At 41.2% G+C, this 20970-nt stretch overlaps 1 protein-coding gene across 1 annotated transcript; it reads left to right on the top strand.

Moving 5' to 3' along the window:
- Positions 1 to 11740: 11740 nt before the first annotated feature.
- Positions 11741 to 18096, top strand: gfi1aa (growth factor independent 1A transcription repressor a). Its single transcript, XM_079569268.1, has 6 exons — positions 11741 to 12114; positions 13453 to 13587; positions 14723 to 15003; positions 16488 to 16625; positions 16974 to 17139; positions 17843 to 18096. Exons 1-6 carry the CDS (start codon positions 11829 to 11831, stop codon positions 18019 to 18021), a joined length of 1185 nt encoding a protein of 394 aa, XP_079425394.1. The 5' UTR covers positions 11741 to 11828; the 3' UTR covers positions 18022 to 18096.
- Positions 18097 to 20970: the final 2874 nt, after the last annotated feature.

Below are 20970 nucleotides of genomic sequence, written 5' to 3'. Positions count from 1 at the left end.
AACTTCGTACACAGACATTCTTCCCTTGTCGTATTTGACAAACTACAAGTGGCGATAAAGACCATCAACTTAACTGAACATTTTTAAGAACTATATTGAATTGCTTTGTTGTTCAGTTATATTTTGAGACTTGGCTGTGATTGGCTCCCACCAGGTTCAGCAGCAAATATCCGGCTAAAAGTCCATCCTATATGAACAAACAATTTGAATCGCTGCCTTTTCAGATTGAATGTTATTCGCCCCTCCTACTGGATGCAGTGCTGTTTTTGGCAGCCCTCTTCGTTTCAGTCTTAGTCTTTTGGACGAAAATGCTTTTAGTTTTTCTCTCATCATCCTCGGCATCCCTTGCTTGGGGATTTTTCAACAGCGCCGTCTTCATTAGTTCAGAAGGGGAAAGAGGGGCGCAGTCTGCTGCATGTGAGCCCATGTGACCTGACAGCGCCGCTCTGTGCACAAAATCTGATTGCAAATGGTCTGACAAACTACTGTCTTCATTCTTGTTTGGTCAGCTTTAACTCATAAATATGTCGTCATTATTCAGTCGCGGAAGAGCGTCACTGTTACGTTATTCTCATTAAAAAAAGGTGTTTATCATTATAGTCTTCGTTGACGAAAACAACACTGATTGGATGGGTACATACAGTTGGAACCAGATGTTTAGATACACTTTATAAAAAGACACATTTGCATTTTTTGACTCACTGTCTGAGATACTGTATAAGAAGAATTAACTTGCATTTTTTTTTTAGGTCAGTTAGAATTTTGACGTATGTTGATGTCATGTCATGTCCAGCACAAGTCTGGTTCATCCTTTGGTGCAATTTCAAGACACTTAAAGTTTCAGGTTCATTGGTTCATGAACCAGCCATCGTACAGATCCGAAAGAAGGCGGGTTCTGTGTCCCAGAGATGAACGTGCTGTAGTCTGCACGCCAGGTGGTCTACAAATGTGTCTCAGTTACACCAGTTCTGTTTGGACGAATGGACCAAAATTCCTGCCAACTATAGAGAGAAGCTTGTGGAAGGAAATCCAAAACATTTGACGAAGTTATACAGTTTAAAGGCAATGCTAACAAATATTATTGAAATGTATGTAAACTTTTGAATTTGTAAAAAGTAATATAAAACCATGTAGAAAATTCTCTCATTCTTCTGGCATTTAGCAAATATACAAAAAAAGAAAAAAGATGTATATATATATATATGGTTTCCTGTAATAAAAAATGTGTCTTTTTATAAAGTGTGTGTAAACATCGGGTTCCCGCTGTATATTCAGCCTGCTGCTTAAAGGAGCACGAGGCCTCTTGGATGAGAGAGCGTGTCTGCAACATTACTACTATAACTGCTACACTGATTGCTGAGTCAGCTGGCATTTACACTGTGAAAACAGCTATGATGACCATGGGTTAAGGAGAGGTGCACCAGTGACTTTGAATTTTCTTATCTGCTCAGTCAACATCTGCAGGGAGTGACTGAGGGCATTTATCTGTTAAACCAAGTGAAAAGCAGAAGACGCAGTTCCTGTTTTTAAGTGGACAAAAGATTGACTTATAGGCTTTACTCTGATACAAGGCAAGTTCTGAGAAAGTATTTCAGGTGAAAAGTCCATTTGCATGATACGAAAACACTAATTGAAGTTTAAATCAGTTGAACTTTGATTTATTTTCATACATCACTTACAGATTAACCCACGTACAGTGTTACAGATGCGACAGATGTGACAGATGTGACATGTTTGAGGTCGATAGAAGTCCATAGGGGCACGTAGGTCAAATGGAGTTCAGATTCTAGAGTACATGATTTGATGCAACAAACATTCGTTGCAAAACAAATGTGAGTAGGTGTGAGAGGAACTGCAGTTTGTCACCGATTTCACAGTTCTGCAGAATCTCACTAATTTCACTGCAGGAATGGAAAGTAAAATAAACAAATTGTGGTCGAATGCATAAGACAAGATTACACTCACTCAGGTCCACAAGCATATCTGTTTGATACATAAGCTGACTCCCTTCACACATACTCAAAGAACTTCTGGAGACGAGACCACTGATGTTTTAAGTGAAGTTTGATGTGAAGACATTTGGTGAGAAGGCCGCTCCCTGAGGAACCCCAAAGCTGCAAAGGTGGGGGCACAAACAGTTAAAGAATTACATCTAACCTCAATGAATTAATTTCTATGGTGTAGTTTTGCTCCACTTCAGTGTCAGAAAATAATGGATAAGATGTGATTTAATCACTGGTAGCAGTGGAGGACTTTAAGACGTTAATGTATTAAGTTTTTTCAGAGAATTATCGATGAAACCTATATTTACTTCTAAAAATAACACTATCAATCAAACTCTCTCTTGTTGTAGAGATTTAAATATTGTCAACCGAACTGGGTTGATTGGGTTCAGGATATTTTGCGTGTATCTTCAGAGGCTTCTTCTCGCTCTTGTGTAGTGCTACATATTGGTAAAGTTTTGCTGGTATAATGTATCTGAAGTCGGTTCAGTTTGATCATCCCCGAGTTTGCAAGTGGTAATTACAAGTTCGAGCCACGTTCCAGGGACACTGACCAGTAATCAGCTGCCTGGAGTGAAGTACTATGCATTTTCTAGATATGATGTGCCATGTAAACACATAAGACGTTAATTATAAATGCTTGCGATTATTGTAAATTGAGGGATAACAGGTCTTAGTTCAATTATTTAGAATATCAACTTTGTTGATATTTTATGATATTTTATATTTTTCACTTTTTTGACAACTTTGTCATTGTCGTCTACTAATTTTGTGGAACAAACGCAATTAACTGAAATTAAAGCCGCACCACACCGCACAGCATTTCACCCAATAAAAAGAATAAAATAGAAATATTTATTTGATCACAGATATGTTTATAGTTGAAAAATCCATTAAAAGCAGGACCAAATATGAGATTGAAATAGGTCAAGTCCACATTCAAATCCATTCTTTGATTACCCACTGCTGTGTTGCTGGCAACAGTAGAATCTTTTCCAAAATGATGCGCAGTTTGCCTTAAAATTTAAACATTTTTACTTGGTATCTATGAACACAGTTGGGTAAGATTTCTTGTACTTGTAATCTTGTAATTTTTTTCTTGTACATTTTTTTTTTTTTTTACACATTATTTAATTTCAATAATATATAGCCTATACAGTATTCAATTGTGCTTGTTTACATTGTTGACCTACAATAATGTATACTTGACTTTTGACCTTTCCACCGTTTGCCCAAGGCTCCATGAGACACAATAACCAGGAAGCAGTGAGTGCATTTCAGCACCTGAGGCTGTAGTATTAGGCTGAGATTTACAACCAGAAACGGCCGCAACCTCATGATTTATGGACTGTTTACGGAGCAAAACCAAGTACTTGTTTAGCTTCTCTTTAGACCTGCTTCCGTTTTTCACACTTTGGAGAGCAGCTCTCAGAAACAGCTCCGTGCATCAAGACATGATTTTAGCAGCTTTGAGGTGGAGGCCCACTTTGCAGGTTAAGCTGAGTTATTTCATCTGTTTGCACCTCTTGTCATCGCAGCCTTAAACCTCCTCCATGCGCACTGGCATTTTTGCTTTTTCAGAGAATTGTGTGAAGCAACAGGTTTGAGAATCTCCACCGCCGAAATCTAAGACAAATGACTGCAGAGGAAGAGCATGACATCCTGCTCCTCCACAATGAACTACTCTGCTTGCATAAAAACAAAATGGTGGGGTTGTGTTCGAGTAGTAGTGGAGATTTTTTTAATCTCATTCGTCTAGTATGGCGTTGAATGTTATAAATGTTAAAATAAGATGTAAAATGATAATTCTACTTTATCGGTGGTACTGCGACAACGCCACAAAACAACTTACCTTTAAGGTAACACAGGTTAGTTTTAAATTGAGACAGACACTTGTTCCGTTGTAAAAAGGAAATTGTAAATATATTTTACATTTGTTTGGTTCAAACAGTTTAAGTTGTTAATTCATTTCATTTTAGGGATGAAGTTTCTCAATTCAGTTCCATAAACAAAACAAAGAGCGAGTTAAACAGAACAAGAGCAGTTGAAAAGAGCTATTACACCACGTTCCACATTATTATGCAAATTGTATTTCAGTGTCAAAAAGGAAAAAAAAAAAAAAAAAGTTTTTTCAATTAAACTCATGGATGGTATTGTGTCTCAGGGCTCTTTCAATCACTGGCATCAATCTCAGAGACCTGGGATGAGTAGTTGTCAGTTAAGCCCACTAATTCACATTCACCATTATTAAGCAGACCACCATTTTTAAGCAATATGAGATTTGTGGATGATTCAGACACACACGGGTTTGTGCAGATAAAGGCACAATGAGGATGGTTTCTGCCAGACAAATACATCAGATTAAGAGAACAGCTGCTACAAAGCAGCAAACAGGTATTTGAAGCTGCTGGTGCCTCTGGAGTCTCCCGAACATCAAGGTGTGGGACCCTCCAGAGGCTGCAGTTGTGCATAAACCGTTTATCCGGCCTCCCCTAAACTGAACCGGAACGGCTGCAGTGGGCCAAGAGATACATAAAGACTCAAACAGTTGCTTACTGATGAGTGCCGTGTAGCCCAGGATGGTCAGATGGAGAAGTGGATAGTTGGTGAATGGCTTCAATGGCTGTGACGTCAGTAAGGAGGTGGCAGAGTCATAATTTTCAAGTTAAAGACTTAAAAATTATGCTGACTATTATTTGAGTTGACAATTTAGAAAATCAGAGAAAAATATCATTTGCATAATCATTTGAAACGCGGTGTATATCAGAGCTAAGCAGAGCGATATTACGAGGTTCTCAGTGACCCTGGGCTCCACACAGCTGAATGGGAAAAGGTTGGTTTGCAATAACCTGGTGGCTCTCTGGCTAGCTGCACCTGAAATGAAGACTATACCAAATGACCTGCCTCGGTGTTCATCACTGGCCAACACTATAGCTAAACGCAAACACCAGGTTAGCATTTGCTTGGCTAACAGCCTACCTTCACATGGACATGAAAGTTGACTGGGGAGCCAGCGTCTAAAGCACTCTACAGGGGCAACTTAGAGTTAGAGTTGCAACTTAAAAGAAGGGTCTCCAGTTATTTGTGATGTAATGGATAGAATGGGCTATACCTGAGATGGGAGTGGTGGTGCACGCAAAGCAGGAAGTGCTTAAGGTCAGGGAACAGGAAGCTAATTGATGGGCCATTTATACACAGGACGCTGCCAGCAGGCGTAATGTCACAAATGCTTACTAATAGAAAACCTTCATGCGAACTCTTGTTTAAGCCCCTGTCGGTTTGACATTACACTATTGGGAAAGTTGGAGCGGTTATGCCAACATAATACTGATCTCTACCCCATAGGCTATTTGAGTATCAGCGTAGAAAACCACAGTTGCTAGTGCTACATTTTACATATAAATTCAACAACAACGTGCATCAAAAAGAAAAAGAACCAAGACAGAAATGGGTTGACACTGTTACAGCCTGTACACATGCCATTATTACTCAATCAGTCAAACTGTTTGCGGGCTACATGGGTTCACAATATCAATCACTTGCTGTTAGCTAAACTGTGGGCGCTAATTGTTTTCTCGCACTCCCGAACAATGGCCCAGTGGTTTATTGGCCCTCTTAAGTGAAAGCAGAAGGCCCCAGTAAATCATTGGAAAGCACTGTATCTGGAGAGCGCAGTTGGTTGAGATTGAAGTGGGGCGTCTGTGGTCAAACGGGGCGAGCAGTGCCTGGATCAGATTGTCGCTGGGGCTGGAGGGAGCGCGGGACGTCGAACTGGGAGGGGTTGTCAAGCTGTGGTCGCGGTGCACTGAGGAGGAACCTGTGAAGGGATGAGATAGAGCCTTGTGGTTTGGGCTGAAACACAACAGACAGGAGACGGACAGTGTGAACGCTCAAGAGCAGAAAAGCAAGAGAGTCCGTTTAGCCACAACCGACTTTATGACTACCGGACAGCATTCAGTCTTCAAAGAAATGAGCCTGAGTTTTCTGCAAATATTGGTCGAGGGCATATTTAGCCCTATCAGTTGTTAAGTTGAGTTCTTAGAAGGGTCTCTTGAAATAGCACACTGGAAGAGTATTCTCCACTTGCGTACCTATGTTCTGCGGTATCTTGCATTTGAAAAAGTCCTGCTGTACATTGGAAGTTCTAGATTCTGAATTGTGCTGCTGTTCCAAGCAGAACATGGGTACTTCCTGCGTCTGGAGGTGCCTCTGTTCCTCGGGGAACGTCGGTATTGGGGAAAAAGTGGCATCGGGCTGACCTCCTAGGTTTGGAAAAAGTAGCGTTGCCTGTAAATTCAAAACTACAACATACTAACCCATAAAGATCGGTCAAGAGCATAAACATTGTTTGCTAATGTGCTTTCATATGACCAGAGATTGTGCAGATAGGCCTAACCTGAAAGTTTTTCACAATTTTTCACCATTGAGCCATACGAGTTTCATTGTTCTTGTGTATTATGGCAAATAAAGCATTCTATTCTATTAAGTTACCATCATTTTTTTGTTTTTGTAATTAGAGAAATTGGTGTCCCTTCAAACCAGCTTTTGCAGATTCTTGATTCTAGATTCTTGTTTCGCTGAAAGGTTCCGGCAGCTGAGGACAGATAAAGTTTTCACGCTACTGTTCTTTGACTTCTCATGTATGTGGTGCGCCTGCGGAATAATTTTAACTCTGTGTGGTTTTGCTGATTACTGAAGGCGGAGGTTTAGAGAACTACATGACACTGACTGAACGAGGCTCTGTTCTGACCCACATAACTTTATTTAAACCAGGCAGAAGCATTAAGGCCTCAGATAGCTCCATGTGCTTGTGTTTCAGGGTTAGATGCTGGTTCGCTAGCTCTTACATCACTGCACTGCCTTTGTGACTTCTTCCCATAGACGTGGGCTAACGCTTAGGCATTATACGTTCACGCTAGCTATTTGGCTGGGCTTTCGGAGCCAGTTCCTATAATTACAATAAGACAATGTTGCACGTGTTTAGACAATCATGTGGAGGTAAGATTGACTTGAATAATGACTTGAAGAGGGGGAAAACATTTTAATGGAAAGTCCATTAGAGCAAGGAACCTCTGGAGCCTGCCCCTTTTTCCTACTAGGGCATTATTAGCAATGTTACGTCCATGTTTTTCACAGTCTACAGGGACTCAGGTCCTCAGCTACATAACTTATTGAAGTAACTGTACTTCTCGGAGTAGCTTTACCACATAATACTTTCTACATCTACTTGTAATATTATATTGAAACAGCTGCTCGTGCTTGTGTGCAACATAGTTCCTCTGAAAGCAAAGCTGTCTGGTATAAAAGTCTCATGTCGACCTATGCATATGCAGTGAAAGTAATTTTTTTGTATATTATCTTGAGAATTATTTATAATCTCATGTTTATGGGGAAATCTAGATATTACTATCTTCATGTTATTTTTTGTTTTGTCCATCCTAGGTGTGAGGTCCAAATGTGGCCCTCAGGCTTATTGCTGAGTTGGCAGATATGGGCTATTTACAGTTAGTACAATTCTAGACCATTATAATCTCAATAACAAACCTTTTAGTGTAAGAAAGTGCTGGTATTAAAGTCCCAAGCCTAAAAAGAAGTCTGGTTAAAACCTGCTAAACGCACCCGGTTTGAATGTTTAAATTTGTTGACTTCTGGCCGTGGTCCCCCAGGTCATATCAATATGCAGTCCATGATGAAAAAGGTTTGGACACTTTGGTCTATCCTGCACCTGGTATGTTCACCTCGTACTTCTCTGCTTTTACTTGAGTAACATCTGGTTCACTTCTTGAGTAATTTAAAGCAAAGTCTTTTGAGCCGCTGTATATTGAGGGTTAGTTAAGAGCAAATGTCTTTTCGCTGTCGAGATCTCAGGTCTATTTTTTGTCCAATGCAAATGAGTAGAGCAAATAAAGAAACTTATCAGAATCGTGAATCAGTGTTTTTGTTTGTCACGTCTCAGCAGCTCGAACACAAAAAGAGAAGCTACACAGTTTAACTTCAGAGAACAGAAGACAGAGGAGACCGTCAGGAGCCTGTTGGAGGCCTGTGGTGTGGTGACTTCATTCGAACACGCTGTAAGTATTTTTAAGCCCTATCTGTGAGCTGTTGTGGAACCTACGGCAGCTGAGTCAAACTAACTTCTTTCCCACGTCGGGCTAAATCAATACGCACCGGCTTTGCTTTGGCCTTGAATGCTCGCTAAATCTTTGCACCTGTCTGATTTGAAAATGTCCAAAACATGAAGGTTTTGTTGGTTGGGGGGATCTCGTGGTAGCCTATGTCAAGAAGGAATTGCAGATACATGGATATACCTGAGTTTTGCCAGTTTGCCCCCCAAATTCTTTGAGTGGCGGCATGCTATTTCATTTTGTCTGGCTCCTTGGAATAGGTAGTAATGGTTGTTTTGGTTATTCTGAGGTACTTTAAAGGAATAGGCCACCATTTTTCCATACTGAGAAATGTCCTTACCTTAGCTTAGACAAGGCTCACGTAGCCGTATTTAAATAGCTTTGCTGAGAGAGGCTAAATGCTAACAACATTTGCTTGACTGAGTGAACGCACAAAGACCAGACAGGTATACAGTATATCACCTCGTCTACGCTAAGGTAAGAGCATACCTCAGTATGTAAAAACGGTGGTTCCTTTAAGTGTAATCATTTTCTATGCACGTAATGCTCATGTTAGCCTATACGCTACATTGCACTATGTTAGCCTAGCAAGAAAGACCTTTTGTCAGGAACCCGGGGTAATCTCCTTGAGAACTGAAAAACGTTTTTGAGGTGGAATAATCATAATCAGAGAAACGCATGCACCGTCCAAAATGGCGGCTCACCCGAGTATGAAAACATGAAAAATAACTACTAAAAATCACATGGAAAGACAGAAACAGCGCCACCTTCTGCCAAATCAACAGACGGACTAATAAAATCCTATTTATTATGAGAGAAGTTATAAAGTTAGCGCATACGCATCGTTTTTGGGATTGCCTGCCGGTCTTGTTTTTGAACAGAAAGTAGGAGCGGCCAAGCTAGCAGTTTGTGGTCAACGCTAACAACAACAACATACTTTCTACTCATCTGTCTGTTCAACATGTGACCGCAGAAACCATGTGCGTCAACGATACTGCGCGTATAAAAATAAAACAGTGTCCCGAACAAACGGTTTGAGTGTTGTAATTGTGCGTGCTCGATGAAGTAATGTAAAGGAAACTGTGTAAGAGATCCTCTCCGTCCACAGGCTGTCGGCGGCCCGGGATCACCTTACACCTGCAGCCAGCTTCTATCAGACACTGCTAATATCTCCATTATTAACCTCCCGAAGCAACGTAATCCGGGGGGTAATGGAGCCACAGTATTTACTCAAGAGCAACGTTACTTTCAAATACATTTTAGAAGTTGACAAAACAAATTCAAAAGTGCAGCTACTTGGCAGGCCTTGGTTTGTCTTGGTTCTGGTATTACAAAAAATAGCCATATCAATCATTTTGGTGCAACTATCCATCTCTGAATCAGGATATTTTCAAATAGAGGTTTGGGGAGGATTAGAGCTAATAATAATATGACCATAACGATATATTGACAACGGACAAAATACTAGTACTACTTCATTTTACTTTCTAAGCACTTGCCCCGGAGTCCTACACAGTCAGTGTTCATGCTGCTCTGAGTGGAGCTGAGCATCACATTAGCTGCAATCTCCTTCATGCGTGACTTCAGTCCAAATCAAATTATATCATGTCCACAACTATATAATAAATTACAACGATATCAAAGAATTATACCAGTATATATATTCGATACGATATGGCCCACCCCTAGTTCAGGCACAATATCCTGCATCCTGTTGCATTATAGATAACTTTCAGCTTTGCTATTGTCAAAAATATTCCATTTGAGAATTAATTGTTCAGAGAGAAAAATACATTTTCTGGGCCCCCCTTCGAATTGGGGCCCCTCAGCAGATGTCCAGTTAGCCCACTTCATAGTTACAGCCCTGCCAAAATAAAAAATAAAATAAAAAGAAGAATGAAACTTAAAGCATTGTGCATAATGACGTATAAGTTAATGGCGGTCATCAGTGCTGAGTCAGGAACTGGTGTGAAACGTCCTGCCTCCTCCTGCTGTAGAGCAGAGCAGAAGAGGAAGAGGAGGGGTAGACCTCGCTCTTTTGGGTCACCTAAAAGGTTTAAGAGATGAAGTTTGGTTTCCTTTATGTACTTCCCAATTGTGTAAATGGATAGAATAAACTAGAAACCCCCTCACACTGAAGGGTTTCCATGCTCATGGTCTGGAAAGATGCGTCTTAATGGTGAGCACTATTTCCTCAGACCTGACTTGTAAACTTTGCGGGGAGCGGGACACCACCAGCTCGTTTCCTCGGAGATGCTGCTGCTTTTGCTTTGCCATTGCAGTCAAACATGTGGTTTGAATTAGGTCCAGCCAAATTGGCATTTTCAGCCCTTGCGTCCCTGCCACTTTTGTTCGCATTTTGAGTATGGCAGTTGATTTGCTCTTGTGATTATAACAGCCTAAACTGAAACGTTCCGCAGAGGGGCTTTACAAGGCATTCAGTCACATTAGTGATCTACGCATGTTTGGACTGTCCTTTTTTTCAGAAGCTATGGGAGCTCCTTTTGGGGTCCAAAGATCGGAATCACGTTGCTAACTTGATATAGCGTATAGGCCTAAGCCATATATCCAAAGCCTATACACACCACAAAAGGCTAAGGTAAATAAATCCTGTTGTGATGTGAAACAAAAGCACTATATAGTTATAAACTACAAACTTATGTTTATAATTTTCATAGACTTTATGTTCAGTGTTATAATGGTCATAGCTGATGTGTTCCCTGTTATAATGGTCATAGCTGAGGGTGATGTGTTATAATGGTCATAGCTGATGTGTTCCCTGTTATAATGGTCATAGCTGATGTGTTCCCTGTTATAATGGTCATAGCTGGATGTGATGTGTTATAATGGTCATAGCTGATGTGTTCCCTGTTATAATGGTCATAGCTGATGTGTTCCCTGTTATAATGGTCATAGCTGGATGTGATGTGTGCTCCTGTATCAGGACTTTTATAGCAGATGGACAGACATGAGCCTGGTGTGTGTCACTTCCGTGTGGACATTGATTATGAGCAAATAGACTCGATGAAGAACATGATCATGAACATGTTCAACTGATGAGAGTGGTTTCATTGTATTTGGCTGGTGCTGATAAAGTGACATTAGGTTTAGTTTTGTGATGACTACATTGACAATCCTGGCAGAGCTTCTGCTGCAAAATGGCACCTTCATTTAGTCCATCTTAGGTAATGGAACAACAGGAATGTGTCGTGTAGCCTCAGTAGTATAATATGTACATTCAATCATTGTGTGCAATATTGTCTGCCCTTGATGCCCTCTCTGTTAACAACTTTTTTGTTGTTGTTGTCCTTTCTCTTTGGGGGTTAGATGAATACCAATACTATAAAAATGCATTGAAAATACACCAGAATACAGGAAATATGACGTATTAATTGCAAAATGTTCTGGGCGAGGGCCCCCACACCCCCCTCCCCCGATCAGCACCCACCCACGACATGACCCCCGCCTGGGGTCGGACAAAGTCTCACTCCAAGGTTTGGTCAAAAGGCAGCGCTGAGCTTATAGGAGACGCCCCTGAGGCCTTGCCTTAAACTTCACGCTAAACTTCCTCTTTCTGCCCCCAGTGCCTCTAACTGCTCTCTCAGACGGGACAGTAGGCTGCCAGAGCTGCGTCCCGTCGCTTTACGCAGCGTCACCTGAGAGCGGCCGACACCTGTTCAGCGGCACGGACCTCTTGCGCATGCGTAATGGCCGCCCCTCTAACCTCCCCATCCGCCTCCCAGCACCAGTGACAGCGCGTGCCATAAACCTGCCGCTGTTGATGTGGCGCAGGCCATTACGCACAGGAGCTCTCACGGAAGAGGACTTTAAAAAAGGATTCAGCCAAACTTCAGAGGCCGAGCCGAGCCAAGCTATGCCGAGGTCGTTCCTAGTCAAGAGCAAGCGCGCGCACAGCTACCACAAGCCGCGCGCGCTGGACGAGCCGTGTAACGGGCTGGACACCATCCTGGCGCACGTCAAAGCAGGTAAGGGCGCACTTTGGAATTTTTGGTGACTTTATCTGCAATGTCAAGGTTTAGGCCTTTTATAGGCGATGTGAAGGGAAAAACATCAGCTGCACGGGCTTCTTTTGATCCTAGAGTAGATTAAAGAAGTTTGTATGGACAGACATTGTGCTTCTTTTTTTTTTTTTTTAACTTCAGGTCAGTTTGCTTTCTCAGCCTACAGTACCTGTCAAAAGTTTAGTAACACTTTCTTATGCATTTTTTTTTTCTTTAATTCCAAGACTATTTAAATTGTAGATTCTCATTTATGAATGAACATATGAAAAAGTTGAAATAGATTCTTCATAGATCTTTTGACATTTTCACAAAGGGCTTTACGATGTCACCACCAGAAATGGTTTTGATTCCGCTGCCTGTTAAACCGCTTAAGATGATGACCTTATGAAGCTCATTGAGAAAATGCCAAGAATAAATGGAGGCAATTTAGAAGAATTTAAAATATAAAACACATCTGGAATTATTTAACCCTTTTTTGTTTCGTACGATCTCATGTGCTCATTCATAGTTTAACGTCTTCAATGAGAATCACACAATGTAAATAGTGTTGAAAATAAACAAAAGGCGATATAAAAAGTGTTTCCAAACTTTGGACCAGTACACAAATTAACAACAAGTTTATTTGTAGAGCACAATTCATACAATTACATACAATTACAAGAAAGCAGATCCATAAAATATCAATGTAGTTGATTAATTACATTAGAAGCAAAGAGTGCAGATTAAATACTTCTGTTGTCATATGCACAGCTAAAAGGAGGTGTTTTCAGCCTGTCAGAGTAGAGTCCTTCGCCTTTGATTTAAATATGAGACAAGACAACATATAAGAGTGTGTTTGAAGCACTGCATTAGCTGTTCAGGCATCATGTGATTGTATTGGAAATATATACCTTTGGAGCAGGGCTATGTTAGGTTTACGATTTGAGTCAATGAAAAAGAACCTCATTTTGTAAAAAAACAAACAAAAACAAACAAAAAAACGATCATACAACAATATTCCACAGTTTTCCTTATGGTGACAGAGTTGCTTCACCAAACATTTACTCAAGTAAGAGTATATTACTTTTTTCTTTTACTAACTTTACATAGGTAGGCTACAAGTAAAAAGTTAGAAAAACTAAAAAAAAGTTGCCTTTGAGTAGAAAACATGTTTACATCAGATCTGAGGACACATTCACAGATATTGTTATAAGATATTTACCCCCAGAAAATAATGTATACCCTACTTTTAAACTCTAATTCAAAGTGAAAGTATCTGTTGCTGCTGAATGTGTCTATAACGCATATGCCCCGTGTTGTCAGAGTCCAGGTGTCCGATGGGTGTCCCGCTCCATCAGACCCCGCTGACCCCCAGCTCAGTGTGCGGCAGCCCCCCGAGCTGCGAGCCCTCCCCGGACTGTGACCTGTGGAGACCCCCCTCTCCCTCCTCATCTCCAGGTAACCGATTCATGTGAGCCCACCATATCACATCAGGGGGTAGACAGTGATAAGCACCAGTTTCAGAAAGTCTAACTGAAATGTGTTTTTATATTATCTATTTGGTAAGGTCGAGGGGTGCAAGATATGGGAAATATTGTATATATTCAATAACCACTATTAAATAATAATTAATTAATTAATTAATTAATTAAAATTATAAAAATTATAACCAATTGTTTTCTTTCCCGACGAACTTGGTCAAAGCAAGACTTAAAAATATAATAAATCAAAGCAAGAGTACAATGGGAGTTAATAGCTCTGTACACAGAATGTTTTTGGCTAACTTCCTGTTTGCCAGTATAGGATAAAGACTACTTCCTGTCCACATTCTAACTTAAAATAAAAATGAAAAAAAAAAAAAAAAAATAGAATACAACTTGAATAAACGTCAAGCCAAATATGTTTTATCAACCTTCAGATTGTGGTGCTCTAAAAAAAAAAAAGTTTTACCATTTTTTTAGCGCTAAAATTTACGTTAGCCATTAGCTTCAAGACTAGAGAACTTGTTGTAAGTAATTGTTAAACAGCTGCTTGTTTTCTGCCACGTACTGTCGAAATATGTATTTATTTCAGCAACAACCTAAAAGCACCCTAACGCTAGGACGTTAGCATCATGCTATGTTAACTGTAAACAGAAATAGACCCGTCAACATTGCAAATTGTGTGGCAAATCAAAGAATAACATTGCAAATTGGACACTCACTTTGCTGCTGTTGCCATGTTGCTAACCGTTGCTAATGCTATATGTTTTGACATCACACGCATGTCCTCTATTAGAAACTTCTTCGCACTTTTGCTTTGTAAATCCAATAAATTAAACCTTTTGGATTATCTTCAACAGTGGGCGGGTAACACATGACAGTGCACAGGTGTTTAAAATGTCCCCAATCCATTGCTTGACAGCGACCGTAATGAACACGCGAGACTCATACATGTAAACACGGCACTCCAGATTGTAGCCATGGGACACAGGGACACAGTGTCAGGATGTGGGTCTACTAGCCAGATCAAACGTCCTTAATCAAGGAACCAAACTTTGACATAAGTACAAGTATCTTCTGATTTTGACTTTCTACTTTTCTGAACCTTCCAGACTCAAAGAGCTGCTCTCCTCTGGCTGCAGATGAAGGCCCCCTGCCGTCCCCTCTGTTCCCCTGCTCCTGGACGTTCCCCGGCTCAAACCTGGCTCACTTCATGGGCGGATCGTACCACCGGCGCTATTCACGCGAGGACGCCTCTGTGATAGACTATACCATTCAGAGGGGCTCGTATCAGGAGTATACGCCCAGGAAGTTCGCATCGGAGATCAAATCAGAGGAGGGGTTCACCAGCCCGGAGCCCAGCGGGACGTTTAAGTGCATCAAGTGTAGCAAGGTGAGTGTACAGTGACCCTGAGGATTCTGGTGCCTGATGGCTCGGGCATGTTCCAACATCACGATGCCAAAGAGTGATTCAGGGAGCATGAGACCCCACTGAGAATGTGCTGGAGAAGATTTGGCACAGTGGTCACACTCTCCCATCATCAATAAAAGATCTTTGTTAAAAAAATAATGCAACGCTGAATCTTTAGACATTGCAGAAGCAAATCGAAGCAACACCACAGTGAAGGTGTAATCAAAGCTAAAGGCGTCCAGCCAAATATTAGAGCGCGTTACCATTGTTTATGGCAACTGTTTTTTTGGCCAGGCAATCTTAAAGGGGGGTATTATGCAAAATCGACTTTTTCAAGCTTTACATCATGTTATTATGTCATTCCCTCATTAAAAACATGCCTGAAGTGTTGCCTTGGCACATTCACGTATTTTTGAGTAATCTGTAAAAACTCTGATGGCGGCCATTTTAGGGATAGGTTTGCCTGAGTCCTCCTAGGAACGCCCCCACCTCCTGGAGACGCCTCCGAGCTTTCGTCACCAGCCGCATAACCAACCACTGCTCCTCAGCAGAACCCTGGGGGGCGTGTCGGAAAGGGTCAGAGGTTCTTAAAGAGACACAGGCCTATTTCAAGACATTCACTACAGCCATTTTGAGAGAGACATTTTATACAAGGCAGTTATTCTAATTTACTGCATTTACAGACCAACAGAAGGTTTGGTCATCATTGTAGTGTGATATAGACTGGTGCTATGTGATTGAAAAAAGCATAATACAGCCTCTTTAAGAAGCTTCTTCTCGCTCTTGTTGTCATAATAAGACCGGTTAAACACACAATCTAGAGGTCTATGTAAACTCTGGTCACTCTTGAGGGTGAGTTGTCTAGTCCTACTTGTTTACAGTTTCAGTAATTAAAATAGTCTAAAAATAAGTTGGAGAAGACTTCCTAGAAACTATAGCTAAATGTACAGTAGAAACCATCTCCAGGTTAGCCAGAGGCACAGACAGTAGAATCAACCAGAACTTAGACTATTGTAATTTGTGAAACTGGAAACTAGAAGTAGGCGGGTTTATGGGAGTCCTAAATCCAATCCTGATCACTCTTCCAAGGAGTGGTCAGGAAAACGCCACCAACTCATCCAACCCAGGCCAGACAATGATATTCAAATCTATACTATCCAAGCATGAGTTGACAATGGACATGCCATTCCTCATTTGAAAGCTCAGAACCAATGGAGGCCCGCACTGGCACTAATTAAAACTTGACTACAGATGAGAGCAGGGATTTATTATTATCATGATTATGATTATGATTATTATGATTATTATAGGTTTAGGGACAGAACATAAAGCAGAGTCAGAGTAACCGATGCCATGTTTATGAGCCATATAGCTGCTGATTCGCAGACCTGGTCTTTCTCGTAAAGCATTTATTTATACATGTTACTTTGTCATTTTTAATTGAAGTGTTTGTGCGCATTTGCCAGGTGTTCTCCACGCCCCACGGTTTGGAGGTGCACGTGCGGCGCTCCCACAGCGGCACGCGGCCCTTTGAATGCAGCATCTGTGGAAAAACGTTCGGCCACGCAGTGAGCCTGGACCAGCACCGAGCAGTCCACTCTCAGGTAACCTCCACTGTCATCATGTTACTCTATATGCAACCTGTGTTTGTTTGTGTGTGATCACGGCCGGTGCTGGAGTTAAGGGGGACCAAGGCAAGATAATCTGTTTGGGGGCCCCTAGAGGGAAAAGTTTTACATTTTTATCAACTGCAACTAAATTAATTATAAGTGCTATAAAAGATTGACCAAACTTTTGAGTAACACCAATCCTCAGATGAAGCTACACGATCCTCCCCTTTCCTCTCTTTGACTCGCGGGGCCCCGGTGCATGTGCTCAGGCGGCTTACAGCTCGAACCCTCCCTGTCCGTGAGTGTGTGTTACTGACTCTGCTTCTTACCGCGTCACCGTAGGAGCGAAGTTTCAGCTGCAAGATCTGCGGGAAGAGCTTCAAGCGCTCGTCCACGCTGTCCACGCACCTCCTGATCCACTCGGACACGCGGCCCTACCCCTGCCAGTTCTGCGGCAAGAGGTTCCACCAGAAGTCCGACATGAAGAAGCACACTTTCATTCACACCGGTGAGAGGCACACGCTGCATTAAAAACGTAACATTGACTTTCACGAGGAAACAAACAGGCCTACATTGCCAAATACAAAAAAGATGTGTAAATATTGCACTGATTCAACATTTCTTCAAATTAATATGAAAAATTGTATTGTATGAAGGCCACATTTTTTTTGTTTTCAACATCTAATTTCTTGCTTGATCTTTTAACCCCCCCAAAAATATGCAAAATTTGCCTAAATACCGGTAGTAGTTTATTCAAAGACAAAATAAAATATACATAATCCCCTCATCAAAAATCTTTGTATCCAACATGTTAACAAAACAAAGTTGACTAGATGTAAGTTGTCATTTTTATACTCACTACCGCCACCTCAGGTCTTAAACGCAACTGCGGTTTCTATATTAAGCTCAAGCATGAAGGTACTTTGGACCCGAATGATCGACTTTTGGAGTAACAGTGCAGGATTTTAGAGGCAGTTGTGGTGAACAGGTCTGGGCTCATTCTACAGGACATTGCTTGAACATGTAGGGGGAGGAAAATACATCATTTTAACATTTTTTAACTAGTCCCTTTAAGCCAGAGTATGTAGAGTATATCCATTATTCAGATTTCATTGTCACAAATTTAGGCCTGTTTGTTGATTTGTTACAATGAAAGTATAAAAGACAATGTGGAGATGCTGTAGTTGACTGGTGCCTGTTCCCGTTTGCAGGGGAGAAGCCACACAAGTGCCAGGTGTGTGGGAAAGCCTTCAGCCAGAGCTCCAACCTGATCACCCACAGCAGAAAGCACACAGGCTTCAAACCATTCGGCTGCGACCAGTGCGGCAAAGGCTTCCAACGCAAAGTGGACCTGCGGAGACACAAGGAGACGCAGCACGCACTCAAGTGAACTGGAACTAATATATCGGACACTGGAGACTGGATGTTTCATTATTTTATCTGCTTGGATTCTAATAAAATGATATTTAAAGAGTGTTTATACTTTTTTTGTTCTGGTAAGTTTATAGATTTTGTGAATTTGTATTTTGCACTATTGAATTCTCTCAAAGGTAGAGCTATTTCCAGCGTAACAAATGTGGTAAGATGTTGACTTTCCCCTAAAATAATCAATATTCATAATGAAACATTATTGAGCAGGCAGCAGGAGTGACCCACAAACCTTTAACCGTAGCCACCACAGATTACAATGGTAATTCTGCTAAACACTAGACAAAAGAATAGTTCAATGCTGAAAAACTGTTGATTGCATCATTTCCTCCATCAGCTGGATACTTTACCGTGTCGGAAATCATAGACAAATGTTCTTCAGCTTGCATCTGTACTTTATTTGGCAGCGAATATATCCTGAAATGAGGGGTTCAACCTATAACTGTGCCACTCCTGCATGACTGAGGGCTTTCAGAAGCATGTTGGTGGAGATGGGTAGATAAACTATTGACCCATAAGTATGAGTAACTTCCCAGGATCCTTTTCCTTCCTCGTCCAACACTCTGCCGTTTCCCAACTGTGCTGCGCCCCTCCTCCGCCCCTCCTCTCTTCAGCTCTGCTCGTCACTGTCCACCGGCCCCAGTTATGATTCAATGTCCAACAAAACTCTTCGAGCGGCACCCTGTTTCTGCAAGTCTTTTCAGGTTAACTTTTACTTGAGTACAGTGAGAACTGAATGTACAAGTCTGTGAAAGGGCATGCACTTGAGTAAATGTAACCGAGTAGTCCCCTCTGCATGTTGGTAATGATGCATTTGATTTATTGGTGCAGACGGTGTGTCTGTGCAGCAGCTTTATTTATATAAGCAAATTAAAGAAATAGTTTTTAGACTTGAAGCGTGATTTCTCAGTCATTCAGCAGGTGGTTCATTCAATCTTGGAAAAGGGCCATCTTTCAAAATCTTTTTATTTTTACAAGATGGTTTAAAAAAAAAATTGTCACACCACAGAAGAATACTACATTTGAGTATAAGATGTATGACGTCCTCTCAGTATTAAAGAGGGGGTGTTATGCTTTTTTCAATCACACAGCACCAGTCTATATCACACTACAATGATGACCAAACCTTCTGTTGGTCTGTAAATGCATTAAATTAGAATAACTGCCTTGTATAAAATGTCTCTCTCAAAATGGCTGTAGTGAATGTCTTGAAATAGGCCTCTGTCTCTTTAAGAACCTCTGAGCCTTTCCGACACGCCCCCTCCACACGCTGTCTGTGGCATCAGTGGGGAGGGGGTTCTGCTGAGGAGCAGTGATTGGTTACTCGGCTGGTGACGAAAGCTCGGAGGCGTCTCCAGGAGGTGGGGGCGTTCCTAGGAGGACTCAGGCAAACCTATCCCTAAAATGGCCGCCATCAGAGTTTTTACAGATTACTCAAAAATACGTGAATGTGCCAAGGCAACACTTCAGGCATGTTTTTAATGAGGGAATGACAGAATAACATGATGTAAAGCTTGAAAAAGTCGATTTTGCATAATACCCCCCTTTAAGTTATTTTGGAGCAATAAATTAAAAAGTAAATGAAATAAACTAACACACCAGGCCAACTGTCGACGCATTCTTTGTTCCAATCGGGACACATTAGTTTTGTGTGAAAACGAAGAACCTCTCCCCCCGGTTGTCCCGCCTCGGAGTTATCACACCGGTTATCATTTCTACAGACAGGAGCGTTTAGCAATGTCCACCTGCCACCTGTGCAGCAGACCAAACATGACCACTATCTACCACATCGCGCTGCTATAAACGGCCCGCATGGAGGAAGTGTGCAGAAATACTTGTACACTTTTATGGCACGGGGCTCTGGGTGTGATTTATTTGGCCTGGGGCTTTAAAAGCAGCCTGGAGGATGTGATTTGGACACCACTTCACAGATTGTGTACACAGAGGTGGCTCCCACATGGCACCACGAACAGGGGAACCGAAAACAAGTCTAAAGGGCAAGTAATAAAAAAAAAAATAACAATAATAAAAAAAGAAAAGGTAGAGTCGGTCTGTAATTTGCTTCTTAAATCTTCCCATGAACGCCTCCCATGAGATTTGTCTGTTCCACCGTTATTTAAATGTGCACCTTACAGACAAACTATTTGAATTTGGCTTTGACTTCATCTCACAGCTCTCACTTTGCGGAAAAAATATTGGGATATATATCGTATATCGATATTCAACCTAAATATATCGGGATATGACTTTTGGTCCAAATCGCCCAGCCCTATGTTTGACCCATAAATTAGTCATTTTGATTTTTTTCCGAGACTGCAGGCTGAGAAATGTGAATTGAGAGAGAGACTCCTGGTATCGAATATCCTTCTATAGGAACCCGCTGTTACTCCGGATCTGCCACCACAGCTTTTATTCATAGTACAATTTGAAGTTCGGCACATTTAAGCCCCCATTTTCCTTAGGAGACGTTACAATTTTTTTCTTTTGTTCTGCCAAATAAATTCTGACATTAATTTATCTAGAAATTTGAAAGTAGATTGTGGTACAACAACGGGGAGGTTTTGGAACAGAAATAATTCTCTAGGAAGAATATTCATTAGTAGTACATCCCGTCTGTTTATCAGCTCTGATCCTTTCCTTTAAAAATGTATCAAAGTTAGATGAAAACAACTCTTGTGGGTAAGAATTACTCCAAGATATCTGAACCCCTGCTTTGAGTGTCTGAATGAGACACGATTATCCAACTGCAATGGCCAAGCCCCAACAATCATTAAGGCTTCGGATTTGTTTGTATTGATTGATAGGATTTTACAGAAATAATGAAACATCGTCAGTGAAAAGTGACAATTTATGCTGAACATTTGATTCATCTGTTATTCCCTGTGTGGGAGGATTGGATTGGCTAATGGCT

The sequence above is a fragment of the Gobius niger genome (genome assembly GCF_951799975.1).
Source record: "Gobius niger genome assembly, chromosome: 13".
NCBI lineage: Eukaryota > Metazoa > Chordata > Actinopteri > Gobiiformes > Gobiidae > Gobius > Gobius niger.
Note: the sequence above shows the minus strand (reverse complement) of the source record. Positions and strands in the feature narration are given on the sequence as shown.

Excerpts from the sequence above, each read along its gene's own strand:
- gfi1aa (XM_079569268.1), top strand. The coding sequence starts at position 11,829 with ATGCGTAATGGCCGCCCCTCTAACCTCCCCATCCGCCTCCCAGCACCA. Across the intron at positions 12,115-13,452 it reads CCTGGCGCACGTCAAAGCAG|AGTCCAGGTGTCCGATGGGT; the intron begins GTAAGGGCGCAC and ends CCGTGTTGTCAG. Across the intron at positions 15,004-16,487 it reads AGTGCATCAAGTGTAGCAAG|GTGTTCTCCACGCCCCACGG; the intron begins GTGAGTGTACAG and ends CGCATTTGCCAG.